The 19,820-nt window shown below is 44.9% G+C and overlaps 1 protein-coding gene across 1 annotated transcript in view; it reads left to right on the top strand.

The window, feature by feature from the left end:
- The window catches only part of KLHL24 (kelch like family member 24), a 74,606-nt gene that overhangs the window by 18,805 nt on the left and 35,981 nt on the right, over positions 1-19,820 (top strand). Inside the window, exon 2 of the mRNA XM_029067348.2 lies at positions 12,515-13,495. Within this exon, the coding sequence (XP_028923181.1) occupies positions 12,576-13,495 (920 nt within the window). The 5' untranslated portion in view covers positions 12,515-12,575. The remainder of the gene's footprint in view (positions 1-12,514; positions 13,496-19,820) is intronic.

Below are 19,820 nucleotides of genomic sequence, written 5' to 3'. Positions count from 1 at the left end.
CGCCTGCAGCTCTCCAGATCATGTTTCTCCCCATGGAGCTTCTCTTCCAGCCCCTACCCCAGGTAGACATCAAAATCTGAGTTCTCTATGCTATTTAAGGTAGCAACCAAAACAAATCCCCGTTCAACCACCTTTCTGTGGATCTAATATTGTGTCCCCTCTCCAGGACCCTCTGTCCTTCCCTATCAGCATCCCAAGGCTCATGTGCTTCTCTCCTTTAGGGGTAGCAGCTTTGCTCCTCCAGAATTCTGTCCACTGGCCTCTGAACCTGCAAGGATCCTCGCAGTTCCCTTCCTATGCGCTTATGTCTCTCTATCTGTCCAGGATCCACAGCGTCAAACTCTCCCTGTGTCCTGTTTTCCCAACACCACAGCTCTGTTCCTCCTTCCTCAAGATGGTAGAGGATCTCCTACTTCTTTTCCAATCTGATGGGTTCAGCTGCGCTTCAAGGAGGGGCAGAATGGAGTGACTCTACTGGCTTCCTCCTCCCTTTTCTAAACTTGGGGCCCAGTGGAACTGGTAGTCACACCGCCTCTTTTCTCCCCATGCCCTCCCGCCATCACTGACACTTGTACCCATCTTCCAGCCCCAACACTGCAGCAGCCATCGCAACAAAATCACACCCAACTGACCTGAGATGGTCCTTCCCACACGTCTTTCGCCTTTTCTGGCTGGAGCTGCTTTCCCTATCTCCTTCCATCTACTACCACTTATTTCTCCTTCTCCTTCTTCTGCCTTTTGCTCACCCTTTTGGCTCTGCCACCATGATTCCCTCTGATTTATTTCAGGATCTGGCATGTCAGCTCCTTGAGAGCAGGGATCACGTCTACTTATTCCATTATAAAAATAGCGTGGCTCGGTGGAAAGAGCACGGGCTTTGGAGTCAGGGCTCATGAGTTCGAATCCCAGCTCTGCCACTTGGCTGTGTGACTGTGGGCAAGTCACTTAACTTCTCTGTGCCTCAGTTCCCTCATCTGTAAAATGGGGATTAAGACTGTGAGCCCCACGTGGGACAACCTGATTCCCCTATGTCTACCCCAGCGCTTAGTACAGTGCTTGGCACATAGTAAGCGCTTAACAAATACCAACATTATTATTATTATTATTAAAAGGGCTTAGTGCGGTGTTCTTCACACGGCAGTTATGCATCATTCTCGCCGCCGACCCCTTGCCCACGTCCTTCCACTGGCCTGGAACGCCCTCCCTCCTCAAATCCAACAGACAATTAATCTCCCCCATTTCAAAGCTGTATTGAAGGCACAGCTCCTCCATGAGGCCTTCCCTGACTAAGCCCTCCTTTCTTCTTCTCCCACGCCCTTCTGCATCCTCTGGTTTGCTCCCTTTATTCATCAACCCTCCCAGCACCACAGCACTTATGTACATATCTGTCATGCGTGGCTCAGTGGAAAGAGCATGGGCTTGAGAGTCAGAGATCATGGGTTCTAGTACTGGCTCTGCCACTTGTCAGCTGTGTGACTTTGGGCAAGTCACTTCACTTCTCTGGGCCTTAGTGACCTCATCTGTAAAATGGGGATGAAGACTGTGAGCCCCATGTGGGACAACCTGATGGCCTTGTATCCCCCCCCCACTGCTTAGAAGAGTGCTTGCACATAGTAAGTGCTTAAGTACCAACATTATTATTATTATGTCTGTCTCCCCCTCTGGACTGTAAACTCACTGTGGGCAGGGACTGTGTCTGTTTATTGTTATATTGTACTCTCCCAATTGCTTAGTACAGTGCTCTGCACACAGTAAGTGCTCAATAAATACGATTGAATGAAATAGTATTGATTAATGGATTGACTGAACGCCTCCCAGCCACTGCTGTCAACTCTTACCTCTTGGCAACATTTCCACTGCTTTCCTTTGCTTTCCGGCCATCATCATTTCTTCCTCTTTCCAGTCACCGTTACTGCTGCTGCCTCCAGGAACAGAGGTTTTGCTGCCTGTGGGCCTGGGGCTAATAGGTTTCTCAGGGCTTCCACATGATGCATGATGTCATTACATACTGTTGCATATGACAGTATTGGAGCTCTCTCCTAGACTTAACTGATTAGCATCCAACAAGGGGCATCCCCCCCATCTGTCCCCTTGCCCCCCAGGCCAGTGGGAGCTGAATGCTTCTGTGTATAACCCGTGCATGTAATCACGGAATTGTTCCCGTTGACAACAGAGAAGCAGCCTGCCTAGTGGGTAGAGCACAGGACTGGGAGTCAGAAGGAAGTTGGTTCTAATCCCAGCTCTGCCACTTGTCTGCTGCGTAACCCTGGGCAAGTCACTTCACTTCTCTGTACCTCAGTTACCTCATCTGAAAATGGGGATTAAGAGTTGTGAGCCCCATATGTCAAAGGGACTGTGTCCAACCTGATTATCTTGATTATCTGGGACAGATGCATTCTAGGTACTCTACCTCATGTGCCCTTCACCCACACCCAGCCTCCTTTTTTTCCCCTGAATGGTATTTACTTAGTGCTTACTATAAAAATAATAATTATGGTATTTGTTAAGCACTTACTATGTACCAAGCACTGTTCTAAGCACTGGGGTAGATACAAGGTAATCAGTTTGTCCCACATGGGACTCCCAGTCATAATTTCCATTTTACAGATAACGTAATTGAGGCACAGAGAAGTTAAGTGGCGTGCCCAAGGTCACAAAGCAGACAACTGGCTGAGCCAGGATTAGAACTCATGTCTTTTGACTCCCAAGCCCGTGCTCTTTCCACTAAACCACGCTGCTTCCCCTGTGTTCCAGGCCCTGTACTAAGGGCTGAGGTAGATACAAGCTAATCAGGTTGGACTTACTCCATGTCCCACATGGGGCTCCCAGTCTTAATCCCCATTTTACAGATGAAGTAAATGAGGTACAGAGAAGTTAAGTGATTTGCCCAAGGTCGCAAGTGGCAGAGGTGAGTTTAGAATCCAGTTCCTTCTGACTCCCAGGCCTGAGATGTATCCGGTAGGCCATGCTGCTCCTGTCTCTTGTAGCCAAGGGTAAATGGAGTAGAGGGAGGGGGAGAGAGGACAGAGAAAAGAAAGGCAAATCACTTCACTTCTCTTTGCCTCAGTTACCTCATCTGTAAAATGGAGGGTAAAAGTGTGAGCCCTATGCAGGACAGGGGCAGTGTCCAACCTGATTTGCTTGTAACCACCCCAGCGCTTAGTACAGTGCCTGGCACATAGTAAGTGTTTAACAAATGCTATAATTATTATTGTGATCCTCTGCCCTCCTTTCTCTCCCCGTAGTTCTGAGTGCCCCCCTCCCCGCCTCCTTGCCAATTTAACAAAAACGAGCTGGGGTCTTCTGAGCTACTTTGGCCGGGGCTGCAGCTCCCACATGATTGGGGGCTATGGTTCCTGGGCACCACCTGCTCATTTTCCCTGGCAACAGTCCATAGCTATAGGGAGGGGAAGAGAGGGGGCTGTGTTTGCAAGGAAAGCCTGCTGCCCCATCTGATTATGCTGGAGGGGGACCCCTGGCAGAATTGGGGACTAGAGTAGTGGGGAAAGCTTATGCAGCTGGGGACTTGCAATATGGGGGCTTCAGAGCCCCTCCCCGTCCTTAGCCTGAGGGTCCTTCTGAACCCATGTGTTAATCTGTCTGTGGCAAATGGGAATGATGAAGTGGCACTGTAACTGAGAACAGGTGGAGAAGGAGGCAGAGCTGGCAAACAAAAGTGGGAAAAGGAGACAAGTATGGCTAGAGAGGAAAGGCAGCTTGGGGGACAAAGAAGAGGCATTGGTGGTGGTCCCAAGATGAAAGGAATTTCTCCCTAAACTTCTTGAGAGAGTTGTTTACACCTGCTGTCTCGACTTCCTCTCCTCCAAATCTCTCTTTGATCCCCTCCAATCCGGCTTCCGCCCCCTTCACTACACAGAAACAGCCTTCTCTAAAATAACCAGTGACCTAATTCTAGCCAAATCTGACGGCCTGTACTCTATCCTAATCCTCCTAGACCTTTCAGTTGCCTTCGATAGACCACCCTCTCTCCTTGAAACTTTATCCAGTCAGTGGTATTTATTGAGCACTTACTCTGTGCAGAGCACTGTCTAAACTAAGCTTTACTGACATTGACATCTCTTGGTTCTCCTACCTCTCTGACTGCTGCTTCCTGGTTTCTTTCGCTACCTCCTCTTCCTCCTACCCTCTGACAGTGGGGACCCCTCAAGGTTCTGTTCTAGGTCCCCTTCTATTCTCCATCTACACCCATTCTCTTGAAGGACTCATCGCTCTCATGGCTTCAACTACCACCTCTATGCTATGATTCCCAAATCTACATCTCCAACTCTGACCTCTCTCCTTCTCTGCAGTCTCACTTTTCCTCCTGCCTTCAGGACATCTCTAGCCGGATGTCCCGCTGATACCTTAAACTAAACATGTCCAAAACAGAACTCTTTTATCTTCCCACCTAAACCCCGTTCTTCTGTCTTTCCCATCACTGTAGACAATACTGATATCCTCCCTATCTCACAAACTATTACCCTATTTATTTTGTTAATGAGATGTACATCCCCTTGATTCTATTTATTGCTTTTGTTTTAATGAGATGTACATCCCCTTGATTCTATTTATTGCTATTGTTTTTGTCTCTCTGTCTCCCTCGATTAGATTGTAAGCCCGTCAGTGGGCAGGGTCTGTCTCTGTTGCCGATTTATACATTTCAAGCACTTAGTACAGTGCTCTGCACATAGTAAGCACTCAATAAATACTATTGAATGAATTGAATGAAAGCTCATAACTTTGGCATTGTTCTCAACTCCTCTCTCTCATTCCACCCACATATTCAGTCCGTCACCAATTCCCGACGGCTCTACCTTCACAACATCGCTAAAATTCACCCTCTCCTCTCCATCCAGACTGCTACTATGCTGGTCTAAGCACTTATCATATCCTGTCTTGACTACTGCATCTGCTTGCTCACTGACCTCCCTGCCTCCTGTCTCTGTCTGCTCCGGTCCATGCTTCACTTGACCGCCCAGATGATTTTTCTAAAGAAACGTTCAGTCCGTGTCTCCCCACTCCTCAAGAACCTCAAGTGTTTGCCTCTCCACCTCCACATTAAGCAGAAACTGCTTACCATTGACCTCAAAGCAGTCATTCAGTTCACCCCCCTCCTACTCACCTCACTGATCTCCTGCTACAGCCCAGCCTACACACTCTGCTCCTCTAGCATCAGCCTACTCCCTGTGCCCCGATTTCTTCTACTCACCGCCGACCCCTTTCCCAGGCCCTCCCCCTAGCCAGAAACTCCCTCCCTCTCCAGATAACGCCAGCCCACCGCTCTTGCCGCGTTTAGTTTTTTTCTGAGGTCACGTTTCGAAGAGACCCTCGCCGATTAAGCCCTCATTTTCCCAGTTGTCTCTTGCTTCGGCCTCGTCTGTGCACCTGGATCTGTAGTCTTTGGGCATTTGCTATGTGCAGATTATTCATTTATATCAGTGTCTGTCTCCCCCTCCAGACTGAAAGCTCACTGTGGCCAGGAAACATGTCTACTAAGTCTGTTGCATTGTACTCTCTCAAATGCTTAGTGGAGTGCTCTCAACGCAGTAAGCGCTCAGTAAATACTATTGATGAGGATGATGATGGGTAGTTGAGGTAAGAGAAAGGGAATAAAAAGGCCACTGCTGGAACAGAACGTTGTCGGGTGATGTAAGAAGCAACATGGCATAGTGGCTAGAGTACGGGCCTGGGAGTCAGAAGTTATGGGTTCTAATCCCAGCTCTTCCTCTTGTCTACTCTGTTGCCTTGAGCAAGTCACTTCACTTCTGTGCACCTCAGTCCCCTAATCTATAAAATGGGGATTGAGACTGTGAGCCCCATGTGGGACAGGGACTATGTCCAACCCAATTTGCTTGTATTCATCCCAGAGCTTTGTATAGCTGCTAGAGAAGCAGTGTGGCTTAGTGGAACGAGCACATGCTTGGGAGCCAGAGGTCATGGGTTCTAATCCCGGCTCTGCCACTTGTCAGCTGTGTGACTTTGGGCAAGTTACTTAACTTCTCTGGGCCTCAGTTACCTCATCTGTAACAAAGGGATTAAGTCTGTGAGCACCATGTGGGACCTGAGTACCTTGTATCTACCCCAGCGCTTAGAACAGTGCTTGGTACATAGTAAGTGCTTAACAAATACCAACATTATTATTATTATTATCATCATTATTATAGTGCTTGGCACGTGGTAAGCGCTTAACGAATACCGTAATTATTATACTACAGACACAGAGGGCAGTGTAGACTTTGTTCATTTCCTGAAGCCCTTAAGCTGAATCTCTCCAAGGGATTGGTGGGTCAGAAGGGGATGGCCCCTGGAGGGAGGCAGCCTGGGGTGCCCATTTCTCCTCCCCCGTGTCCGGCGAAGGTGGCACTTTTGTGCAGAGAGCTGATGGGCGAGACCTGCCCAACCACAATTTACCTGACCTCATGTGCGGGTGCCCACGGTGGAGTTGGATAATTAGGGTTAGACTGACTCCCAGGCCCATGTTCTATCCACTAAGCCACGCTGCCGATCTCTGTCAGTGTGAAATGCTTACTCTGTTCCAGGCACTGTACTAAGTGCTGGGGTAGATACGAGGTAATCAGGTTGGACACAGTCCCTGTCCTACATGGGGCTCACAGCTTTAATCTCCATTTTCCAGATGAGGTAACTGGGTCCCAGAGAGGTGAAGTGACTTGCCTGAGGTCACACAGCAGACAGTTGACAGAGCCAGGATTAGAACCCGGGGCCTGACACCTGGGCCATGCTCTTTCCACTAGGCCTTCACTGTTTCTCTGGCTACTTTAGCCATTGCAGCCACCAGAAGACCATGGATCAGCTGTGTCTGGGACTGGGCTGAGTCATTCCCCCCCCCCCCCCCACCACCCCAGAGGCTACTCCCTCTCCCTCTAATCCCAGCCCACACCCCTCAATCCCAGGGCTGGCTGCATATGTGCCAGAGGAAGGATGGGTGAGGGGAACACCCACCACTCTTCTGTCCTGCTGACAGAGATTGGCAGCGCAGTTTAGTGGTTAGAGCACGGGCCTGGGAGTTAGAAGGTCATCTGCTCTAATCCCGGCTTTGCCACTTGTCAGCTGTGTGACCTGGGGGAAGTCACTTTACTTCTCTGGGCCTCAGTTCCCTCATCTGTAAAATGGGGATTGAGACTGTGAGCCCCACGTGGGACAGGGACTGTGTCCAACCCACTTTGCTTGCACCCACCCCAGTGCTTAGTACAATGCCTGGCACATAGTAAGCACATAACAAATAGCAAAATTATTAATTAGTAGTATTATCATCAATACCAGCAATTTACATCCCTCTGCCTCTGAGGCTGCCTGCGGCAAGGTTGAGGATTGGGCTGACTGAACAGCCTTTCTGTATTGGGACAGGTCTGGTGAAGTTGGAAAGTTGGGGGCCGTGGGCCGGGTACGGGAGCAAATCGGAGTTCTATCAATTAATCAGTGGTATTTATTGAGCATTACTGGGTGCAGAACACTATAGTAAGTGCTTGGGAGAGGACAGTGAAGTAGAGTTCATGTAAGCTCATTGTGAGCAGTGAATGTTTCTGTTATATTGTTGTGTGGTACTCTCCCAAGCACTTAGTACAGCACTTTGCAAACAGTAATTCCTCAATAAATACGATTGATTGATCTTTAGACCCGATCTCTGCCCTCAAGGAGGTTTCAGTGTCGTGGGGGAGTCCCTGTGCAGGCCTCTGGCCTTGAGTTCCCTGACTTGCTGGTCCACTGACTCTTTCCTCACCTCTACCCTTACAACTCTTTCTTTCTTTAACTTTCCTTTTTGAAATGCTTTGCCATAAAAAGCACAGTTGACCACCTCTAAAAATAACTCTCCCTCAGAGGGAACAGGAGCCATCCATGTCACCAAAAGGAGTCGGCGAAGAAGGGAAAGGTACGCTAGTCCCTAGAGAGACAGCTCTTAACACCTCCTAAGGTTTCCCAGTTGGAATGGCATTTGGTTGTAGCAACAGACATTTCTCAGTGCTTTGAGAGGCACTCTAATGGGGTTTAACTTTGTCGTTGTCAAAAATCAATATTGTATGTGTTCCATACTCTTGCCATTGAATTAGGCACAGGAATATAATCTTTACCCTTTGACTTTTGCAGCTGGATGTGCTCAGTGGAAAGAGCCCGGGCTTGGGAGTCAGAGGTCATGGGTTCTAATCCCGGTTCTGCCACCTGTCAGCTCTGTGACCTTGGGCAAGTCACTTAACTTCTCTGTGCCTCAGTTCCCTCATCTGTAAAATGGGGATTAAGACCGTGAGCCCCAGGTGGGACAACCTGATTACCTTGTATCTACCCCAGTGCTTAGAACAGTGCTTGGCACATAGTAAGCGCTTAACAAATGCCAACATTATTATTATTATTATTATACTTGTTTGTTAAATGATGAACTAGAGAGGAATGAGAACTCTGCAGTCGAGGCATACCTTTGTTTTGAACACTAAATCTATAACTATTTCTCACATCATCTGTGACAATGATTATGTAGAGAATGTCATTTGAAATATAACTAGGGATTATCCTGGTTTTATCGCCACTATCTTACAGGTTGGACATAGAGGCATCCATTATAAGAAGATTAAAAGTATTTTTGCCCTTGCCAATCAATGCAGGAAGTCACACAGGTTGCATTTTCCTGCATCTTCATTTCATAATGTTAACCTTAATGCGGGATTAAGTCTGGTGCTTGTTGAACCCCTTTCCTGAAGCGAGTGATATTGTGTCCTGGCATAATCTGTGTGCGCTCTGCTCTGCCATAATATTTGTTTCCATTTAATGTTTCGGCTATGACTTCATTAGAGAATTAAGGAAGGTTTAGCCTGTTACAACCAATTGACTGTGAACTCCTTGAAGGCAGGGATCGAGTCTACCAATTCCACTGTACTCTTGCAAGTGCTTAGGATAGTGTAAATGCCCAGTAAATACTGTCAGTTGTTTGGATTCATTGCACTGCAAGGTTAAAAGAATGGGATTGGGGGCAAGCACACAGTGCCGTAATTAGTGAATAGAGAAGCAGTGTTGCTTAGTGGATAGAGCGTGGGCCTGGGAGTCAGAGTTCATGGGTTCTAATCCCGCTCTGCCACCTGTCTGCTGTGTGACCTTGGGTAAATCACTTCACTTCTCTGGACGTCAGTTACCTCTTCTGTAAAGTGGGGATTAAGAGTGTGAGCCCTGTGTGGGATAGGGACTGATAGATAACTTGTATCTATCCCAGTGCTTAGAACGGTGCTTGGCATATAGTAAGTGCTTAACAAGTACCGTTATTATCATTATTATTGTTACAGTGCTCTGCACACAATAAGCGCTCAGTAAATACAATTGAATGAATGAATGATTGAACGAAGTTTTCCTTTCCACGGGGTTTTCCGAGAGTAGAGGAAGTGGCTTGTAGACATAGCTGGGTTTTGGAATGTTCTGCCTTCTGGTCTCAGCACATAGAGTATCCCTATTTACCAGTGATTTCGCCTGGATGTGGTGTGGGAGGGTGGGAGTTCAAGGCAGGAGGGAGCAAGAAGTCGGGTGAGAGAGACAAGAGCAAGGCACAGTGAATAAGCTGCCATTGGAGAAGCGAAGCATAATAATAATAATAATAATAGTAATGGAAATGGTATTTGTTAAGCGTTTACTATGTGCCAAGCACTGTTCTAAGGGCTGAAGTATATACAAGGTAATCAGGTTGTCCCACATGGGGCTCACAGTCGTAATCCCCATTTTACTGATGAGGTAATGAAGGCACAGACAAGTCAAGTGACTTTCCCAAAGTCACACAGCTGATGTGGCAGAGTCAGGATTAGAACCCATGACCTCTAACTCCCAAGCCCATGCTCTTGCCCTTAAACCACGCTTCCTCATGTGGGCTTGACTGTGGTAGGTTAGGAGAGAAGATAAACAGTGGGGAGAAAGTAGATTGCGTGCTTTTACCAGCCACTGGTCAAGAGGTTCTGCTTGAAGCAGAGGGGGAAGAGTAACCATCTAGAGGGTTTTGAGGCCGGTAGGAAATGTGCACAAAACAATGTGTTAGAAAGAGCACCTGGGCAGCACAGTGAAATAGGGACTGGGGGGGTCTGCAAGGAGGACATTATGGTAGTCGAGAAAAACAGGGCTCTGAAATTGTAGTTTGGCTATCTTGTGGGGAAACAGACAAACCTAGGATGAGAGTCGAATGAGGGCTTCTAGACTGTGAGCTCATTGTAGGAAGGGAATGGGTCTCAGTTGTAATGAATTGTATTGTGATGTATTGGAGAAGCAGAGTGGCTTAGTGGATAGAGCATGGACCTGGAAGTCAGAAGGTCATGCGTTCTAATTCCGACTCCACCACATGTCTGCTGTGTGATCTTGGGCAAGTCACTTCACCTCTCTGGGCCTCAGTTTCCTCATCTGTAAAATAGGGATTAAGACTGTGAGCCCTGTGTGGGACAGAGACTGTGTCCAACCTGATTAACTTGAATCTACCCAGCACTTAGAACAGTGCTTGGCACACAGTATGTGCGTAAGTATCATAATTATAGTTATTAGTAATATTGTACTCTCCCAAGCACTTAGTAAGTACAGTGCTTTGCACACAGTAAGTACTCAATAAATACGATTGATTGATTGCTTGAGGGGTAGGGATCTAAGCAGCATGGCCTAATGAATAGGGCACAGGCCTGGGAATCAGGAGAATTTGGGTTCTAATCCCAGCTCCACCACTTGTCTGCTGTGTGACCTTGGCCAAGTCAGTTAACTTCTCTGTGCCTCAGTTACCTCAACTGTAAACTGAGAATTAAGACTATGAGCCCTATGTGAGACAGGGACTTTGTCCAACTCCTCTTGCTCGTATCCACTCCTGCACTTAGTACAGTGGCTGGCACGTAGTAAGCACTTAACAAATATGATTATTATTGTTATTGTTCATTCATTCAGTCATATTTATTGAGCGCTTACTGTGTGCAGAGCACTGTACTAAGCTCTTGGAAAGTACAATTCAGCAACAAATTGAGACAATACTAACCCAACAACGGGCTCACAGTCTAGAAGGGAGGAGACAGAAAACAAAACATACAAAACAAGTAGACAGGCATTAATAACATCAATATAAATAAACAGAAAAATATGGAATGCTTCACAAATTTGCAAGTCATCACTATTATTATTATTATTAGACCTCCTGAAGGTAAGTGGGGCTTATCAATAATATTTAGTGAGAACCTCCTGAGGGCAGGGTACTCTACTAAACATTTGCGAGAGTACAGTAGAATTTGGCAATTAGGTATGATCACTCTCCTCAAAGAACTTACAGTCTAATTAGTGTCTGGTGAATTCAGGGAAGTCACTACATTTATTATTGAGGGGAGAAGAGAGAACAGGGAAGTGGTAGAAGTACAGTGGATCTGAAAAGGTTAGGGAGGTGACAAAGTGGAAAGGATGAGTTTCCTTTTCTTTGAATTTCACACACAGGTTCTCGTTTTTCCTTTTTACACCCTGGACTATGAAAATGAGTTGCATCGAATATTTGATATTGTCTTGAAAAAGCAAATATTTACCAGGCTGAATACCTAGTAATTAACCTGTGTGACTTTGTCCAAGATCAGAGTATTGGATCAGGGGTCTAAAGTGGCTTAAGAGATCACAAAGTATGCTTTCGGAGATAGATTACAACTCTAGTCAAAGAGAGGTAGGGCAGATGTGTGTGGGTGTGGGAGGGGATAATCAGGTTGGATATAATCCCTGTCCCACACAGGACTCATAGTCTATGTAAGAGGGAGAGCAAGTCTTTAATGCTCATTTTACAGATGAGAAAACTTTTTTATTACACTCTGTGTGCGTGCTGACTTGTTCATCCCAAGCGCTTAGTACAGTGCTCTGCACATAGTAAGCGCTCAATAAATACTATTGAATGAACTAATGACGGTTTTTCCTCTTACTTTAATTGGTTCTAAGTCAGACTCACAGTGAAGGAGGATCCTTCTCTGTAAAACTACTGCACTTAGTTTCATATCTGTTAGAGTATCTGCTTTGATTTTATTAATTTGCTCCTTACTCCTCACCTATTATTGTGCTGAAACAGTGCTGATGGAGTAAGTGTTCTCTCCTCTACAGCTTTCAAACACTTCAGTACAAATTTGCACTCGTTCCTGTGGTATAAACTGGCTTCCATTTTGTTCTGTCGGGTTAATTACAGTATTCTTTTGTGAAGAACTAAAAATGGGTTGTCTGCTCCTCCAGTCCCCTTTTCCTATCACTTCATGTTATGTGACTTTCACCTTTAACATTTAGCTTTTTGACAGAGTCAGAGTGACATGACTAACCCTATTCTAACCTCAGTAGTAAGTTTAAAATTAATCAAAAGTACTAAACACAGTTATCTCACCTCCTTGAAAGTTTTCCCAGAAAAATATTTGCTATTCAAAAAGGTATTTTGGATACTGTATATTATTCCAGTCCGTCCTTTAGCATTGTTTTTAATTCAAGGTGAACAATTTGATTTGAAATACGTTTCTTTAATGCTGAAATGTTTTGATTTTTCTGCTTTCAGCATCGTACAGAAGATCCAGAGCAGACTTTTCTCCACATTTCTATAGCCAACTGATGTGACAATGGTACTAATATTGGGGCGCAGACTAAACAGAGAGGATCTTGGGGTACGTGACTCCCCAGCGATTAAGCGGAAAGTTTTTGAAATGGACCCAAAGTCCCTCACAGGCAATGAGTTTTTCGACTTCTCTTCGGGATCGTCCCACGCCGAGAGCATCCTCCAGATATTTAACGAGTTCCGAGATAGCCGCCTGTTCACAGATGTCATCATCTGTGTGGAAGGGAAAGAGTTTCCCTGCCACAGAGCCATCCTCTCGGCCTGCAGCAGCTACTTCAGAGCTATGTTTTGTAACGACCACAGGGAAAGTCGCGAGATGCTGGTGGAGATCAACGGCATCTTGGCCGAAGCCATGGATTGCTTTCTGCAGTACGTTTATACTGGGAAGGTGAAGATCACCACCGAGAACGTCCAATATATCTTTGAAACGTCGAGTCTCTTCCAGATCAGCGTCCTGCGGGACGCTTGTGCCAAGTTCTTAGAGGAGCAGTTGGATCCTTGCAATTGTCTAGGGATCCAGCGCTTTGCCGACACCCATTCTCTCAAGACACTCTTCACAAAATGCCGGAATTTCGCCCTGCAGACTTTTGAGGATGTGTCCCAGCATGAAGAATTCCTCGACCTTGGCAAAGATGAACTGATCGATTACATCTGTAGTGACGAGCTGGTGATCGGTAAGGAGGAGATGGTTTTTGAAGCGGTCATGCGCTGGGTATATCGTGCCGTTGATCTGAGGAGGCCATTGTTGCAGGAACTTCTGACGCACGTGAGACTCCCCCTGCTTCACCCTAACTATTTCGTTCAAACGGTTGAGGTGGATCAACTGATTCAGAACTCCCCCGACTGCTACCAGCTGCTGCATGAAGCCAGAAGGTACCACATCCTTGGAAATGAAATGATGTCCCCGAGAACAAGGCCCCGCAGGTGAGGAGACTCTCGGAAAAAAAAAAATCATTGGAGAATGCAGACTAGTTGGCGGGCTTTTTCGGAGCACGCTAAAGTTTCAGTCAGTCAGTCATATCAGTCAATCATATTTATTGAGCGCTTATTGTGTGCAGAGCACTGTACTAAGGATTTGGTAGAGTTGAGTATAACAGTGAAAAGACACGTTCTCTGCCCTGACCATATAGTTTTATCGATTTATCCCCTTTCTAGATTGTGAGCCCATTGTTGGTTAGGGATTGTCTCTATTTGTTGACGAATTGTACTTTCCAAGCACTCAGTACAGTGCTGTGCACACAGTAAACACTCAATAAATACGATTAAATGAATGAATGAATGAATTTTGAAGTGGGTTGGCGTGCCACACTTCCCGTGTCAGAGATGCCCAGGAAGAGGAGATGGCGGTATCCCATTTTCTGACGATGGGGTAGGGCCTTTTTTTTTTAATGGTATTTGTTAAGCACTTACTATGTACTAGGCACTGTACTAAGCCCTGGGGTACGTACAAGCTAATTAGGTAGGACACAGTCCGTATCCCATATGGGGCTCCCAGTCTTAATCCCCATTTTACTGATGAGGTACCTGAGGCCCAGAGAAGTGAAGTGACTTGTCCCAGGTCACACAGCAGATAGGTGGCAGAGCTAGGTTTAAAATTCCTGACTCTTAGGCCCATGGTCCTTCTACTAAACCACACAGCTTCCAATGATTATGATGATAAGAAGAAGAAAAATAGTGTTCGTTAAGTGCTTGCTATGTGCCATGCACTTTAATAAGCACTGGGGTAGATATAAGACTATCAGGTCCATATTGTAAGTAAAAGGAAGAACAGGTATTAGAATCCTCATTTTGCAGAGGAGGAGCCTGTAACCCCGAGAGGTTAAGTGACTTGACCAAGATCACACAACTGGCAAGTGGCAGAACTGGCTTTAGAACCCAGGTCCTCTAGTCCCCAAGCTAGGGCTTTTTCCCCTAAGCAATGCTGCTTCTAGGAAAACTCTTTCTGTGTCAGGCATAATCCAGTACCAGTAGAATGAAATGCCCAATTTCAACTAGTGGCTTATCTCCCCACCCTGATATCTCTTAACATGTTCAGTTTCTGTGTGATCTACAGAAATTCCATTCCTGGGAAGTTTTCACTCTTCGGTTTCCATTCTTTTTGAGAAGCCCCTCCTTGATCATGCCAGGTAGGACTTCAAAGCCTCCCCATCGCCCTTGATATCCCTTGCACTCTAGTTTTTTGTACTCCAGATTCTGAAGGGCCAGAGCTGATTGTGAAATCGCACCATACTGATGAAAACATTTCGAAAGCAGCTGGAATTTTGGCACTTGTCTCCATGAAAAATTTCACCCTGAGAGATTTTCCTCTCCAGACTCTTGAAATAACATTTTCTCGTGTCTTGCAAATACAAGACACTGCCTTCTTTAAGCAAAAGATCTTTTCTTAAGCTTTCTCATCTTTAAAAATGAAGTTTTACTGATCATTCTTAAGCTGGTAAAGGAAATCATGGTAAACATATAGGAACTATACAGGAACACACTTCTGATATTGCTAGAAGTTAGAATTTTTTTTGAATGGTTACTTGCTGATTAGCTCTGATGTTTTTCCAAAATGAATAAACTTAATATTTCAGGCACTTGCTTTGGCTGCCCATTTTTGGTAATCCTCATTTTGTGGCTATTTTCTCTTCACTTTCCAAAGAACTGGAATCTTATCACTTTATTCTCTATTTGATTTGGCTATTTTTCATCTATGTTGTGCATTAGCTCCCTGCCATTTAACATCTCATTTACAGAAGAAAAGTCAGGTTAATTTCTTTCCCTCCTTTACATTCATTTCGTTTTTCTTATGGCACACAGTTTAGTTTCTTTTTTAAGCAATGAAATATTAAAATAGCATAGCTTTTATGCTATATTGTAAATTTTAAAAGCTAGGCACAGCCACTTCTCTAGGGTATTAAGGGACAGTTTTTAGAGAACAAATCCAAGTCTCTGTACATATTTTTTCCCTCAGGGATGGGGAAAGTGTAAACAGTTTGTATGCATGTTGGATTAAGTAGAGCTAAGAGGTTTGGGAGGGTGGAGGGACATATTCTTTTGAAAGTTTTCTCCTAATTTGTGCCTCTTCTAGTAAAATACTGAAATTATTGGAAAGGAATGAGGAAAAAAAGATTTCAGTTTCTCCCTAGCTTTCTTTTTTTACTGGTATTTGTTCAGCCTGTACTAAGTGCCAGGCATTTTACTAAGTACTGGAGTAGATTAGAGATAATAAGGTTGGACACAGTCCTTGTCCCATATGGGGCTCACGGTCTAAATAGGAGGGAGACCAGATGTGACCTTGGGCAAGTCACTTCACTTCTTTGTGTCTCAGTTACCTAATCTGTAAAATGGGGATTAAGACTGCAAACCGCATGTGGGACAAGGACTGTGCCCCACGTGACAACCTTGTGTCTATATAAACAAATATTGTGTCTAGATTAACAAATACCAGTATCAAAACAAAACAGGTGTTTCATTTCCATTTTACAGATGAGGAAGCTGAGGCACAAAGAATTTAAGTGATTTTCCCAAGGTCTCACAACAGGCAAAAGGTAGAGCCGGGCTTAGAACCCAGATCCTCCGACTCCCAGGACTCTGTCCATGCTGATCTTTTAAGATTAAAATTTTCGTATACAAATTAAAACTCAGAGGCTGGGGGAACATAATAAATTCTACTCTCGGTTATTCTCTGAAACTTTCCCTTGAAATGTCAAACATTTTAGACAGGCGGCATCATCAGTAGGATCCCTTTTCCCATTAAAACTGTTAGACTGATATGTCAAAGTCCCCAGTGACATCCCCTCTGTCTTAGAGTCCTGCCTGGATTGACTTGACCCAGGCTTACTGGGGCAGTAGTAATAACAATAATAATAATAATAATAATAGTGATATTTGGTAAACGCTTACTATGTGCCAAGCATTGTTCTTAGTGCTGGGGAAGATACAAGGTGATCAGGTCAGTCACCGTCCCTGTCCCACATGGAGCTCACAGTCTCTATCCCCATTTTACAGATGAGGTAACTGAGAAGTTAAGTGACTTGCCGAAGGGCACATAGCATGTGGCGGAGCCGGACTTAGAACCCGCATCCTCTGGCTCCCAAATCAGGGCCGCATGGGGCCGGTGTGTGTGTGCAGACAACAGTGCTCTGCATATAGTAAGTGCTTAACAAATGCCAACATTTTTATTATTATTATTATTATTATTATTATGCTCCGTGACCCTGAGGGCTGCTGGGAGTTGAGACCTCGGCAGATACAGGTTTGGCAATGCAGGAGTGTGGGACACTGGCCCTCCCAAACCTGAAACAGAAGTCGGATTCGGGAGCGCTAATCTGGTCTTTTCAGTTTTCTGACATATTGGGGTAGGCTGGCCCTAACTCCCCAAGGAATGTGCATTCCTAGATAGGTCCGGCGCTCCCCGTCTTGATTCTCTCATTCACTCCACCACATGCTCGGGCCCTCTACCAGCACATCAAGTGGGTGCTCAGTTGGACAGTCAGTCAGTCAATCTTATTTATTGAGCACTTACTGTGTGAACAGTACTGTACTGAGTGCTTGGGAGAGTACAATATAACAATAAACAGTCACATTCCCTGTCCTCAACAAGCTTAGAGTCTGGGGGGCGTGGACAGACATTAATATAAATAAATAAATAAATAAATTCCAGATGTAATAAATCCTGGGAGACCCAGCTGTGGCTGGCCAGTGACAATTAGCATGAGGGATTTTAGCTGGCTTGGAGGATGGTGTTTTAGGGGCTTAGCGAAAACCCTACCCATAGGTGGAGGGAGGAGGAGTCAGACTGCCCCAGAGACTATGTACCTACCACTATCCAGACCTGGATGTTGGTCCCACCCACCTTCACCATAATCCTGGGCTTTATGGATTGCAGACAGGAATGGGAATTCTCTCCACTTGTACCAGCTGCGCAATAAACCCCAGTAGTGATGGAGAATGGAGAGAATATTGAATTATTTATTTTGGAGCTTGCTTTGGGCAGGGAATTTCACTGTTTATTGTTATATTGTACTTTGCCAAGCACCTAGAACAGTATTTTTCCCACAGCGTTCAATAAATACAATTGAATGAATGAATGAATGAATGACTTTGGAGTCCTGAATATTCATCACAGGAAAAAAATCCATTTTCTTATTTAAGCAGAGAAACAGCATGGCTTAGTGGGAAGAGCACGGGCTTGGGAGTCAGAGGATGTGGGTTCTAATTCTGGCTCCTCCACTTGTCTGCTATGTGACCCTGGGCAAGCCACTTAACTTCTCTTTACCTCATCTGTAAAATGGGGATTAACAATAATAATAATAATAATGTTGGTATTTGTTAAGCACTTACTATGTGCAGAGCACTGTTCTAAGCACTGAGGTAGATACGGGGTAATCAGGTTGTCCCACTTGAGGCTCACAGTTAATCCCCATTTTACAGATGAGGTTAATTGAGGCACAGAGAAGTTAAGCCCACAGTCACACAGCTGACAAGTGGCAGAGCCGGGATTCAAACCCATGACCTCTGACTCCCAAGCCCGGGCACTTTCAACTGAGCCACGCTGCTTCTCATAGACTGTGAGCCCCACGCGGGACAACCTGATTACCTTGTGTCTACCTCAGCGCCTAGAACAGTGCTTGGTACATCACATAGTAAGCGTTTAACAGATCCCGTAATTTTTTTTATTACTGTTTTTTTTTAATGCTCCTTACTTGGCCTGCATTTTGAAAGTTCGGCTCCTCACTGTTTTTTCCTGTGTTAAAGTTTCCACTGACGGCAGGACTTACCCATGACTTATTTTTAGTGATAGCGATTGGCCTTCACATTCTCACTCTTGGGTTTTTTTGTCCCAGTAATATTCTACACCCTCTGGAGCACGCTATTAAGCACAGGCCAAGGTGGTTCTGTGTATTCTCTTCCAGTTGAGCAGTCAACTACGTTGGGGAATTGAGCATGGTGGAAAGTGGAAAATGGTTAGTGGAAAGACCAGGTGGCCAGTAAGTTTTGGTGAAGGTGTAATGTCAGAAGAAATCATCTGTTAGTTTAATCTTTTGGGGGTTATTTAAAAATGCTCAAAGTGGGAGATGCAGAGGAATTTTAACCAAAGTGGGGGAAGCTGTAAAGGAGCATATCATGCAGCAGTCAATGGTATTTATTGAACGCTTATTGTGTGCAGAGCTCTGTACTAAGCACTTGGGAGAGTACAGTGTAACAGACTTGGTAGACATGCGCCTTGCCTACAATGAGCTTTCAGTCTAGAGGGCAATTGTAGCCTTCCCTACCCAGCCCTCCGTCTTTTCCATTGTGCATCGATCTTTGGAATGTGTTTGCAGCACTGGGATGTCAAGGGAGGACTTAATTTGTTAGAATTTCATTCATTCATTCATTCAATTGTATTTACTGAGAGGTTTGTGCAAAGCACTGCTAAGTGCTTGGGAGAATACAATATAACAATAAATAGGTACATTTAGGGTGTGGTTTCAGTTGATTTCTGCTGAGGTAGGTATTCATTTAGCTATTCTCTTTTGAATTAAGCAGTTTTCACTGGATTCATATTTTTCCTTTATCATAGGTTAAGTTTTGTCCAATCATAGGCAAGGATCGTGTCTTCCATCTGTATCATGTTGTACTTTCCCAAGCACATAGTACAGTGTTCTGCTTTGTAAAGTAAGCGCCCAATAAATACCACCGATGGATACAAGCAAAAATGATTTGAGGGAACTACAGAATGATCAAATCTGTCATGTCGGTGAATTACTTGGCTGTGGTTTTTCTGTGGTCCAAGATGACCAATATTAAGATAGATGATATTTTTCTCTAAAGGGAGGTTAACTTAAGGTCCCACAGCAAATCACAATTAAAATCGAGAGCCTAGTCTGTCTAAAAGAGATATTTTAAAGTTCAGTGAAGTAAGAGAAATGTAGCTCTTCCATATTTTTAGACTTAGGAACTGGATAAAAATAATTTACATAGATATATGTTATACAGCACTAATGTAATTTCTTAAAAAGTCTATGAAACAACATTCCAGAAGTGGGTAGCGTGGTCTGGTTTAAGAAAAGTAATAAAATGATAGGTTGGAAGTAGCTTACTGAGAAAATGGAAGTAAATGCATGTGCTATTCATTCATTCATTCAACTGTATTTATTGAGCACTTACTGAGTGCAGAACACTGTACTAAGTGCTTGGGAGAGTACACTATAACAATAGACACATTCCCTGCCCACAACTAGCTTACATACCTATGTACATACATGGGTGCAATATATCATAA

This window comes from Ornithorhynchus anatinus, chromosome 1, assembly GCF_004115215.2.
Source record: "Ornithorhynchus anatinus isolate Pmale09 chromosome 1, mOrnAna1.pri.v4, whole genome shotgun sequence".
NCBI classification, from domain to species: domain Eukaryota; kingdom Metazoa; phylum Chordata; class Mammalia; order Monotremata; family Ornithorhynchidae; genus Ornithorhynchus; species Ornithorhynchus anatinus.
This window is presented reverse-complemented; position numbering and strand designations above follow the sequence as displayed.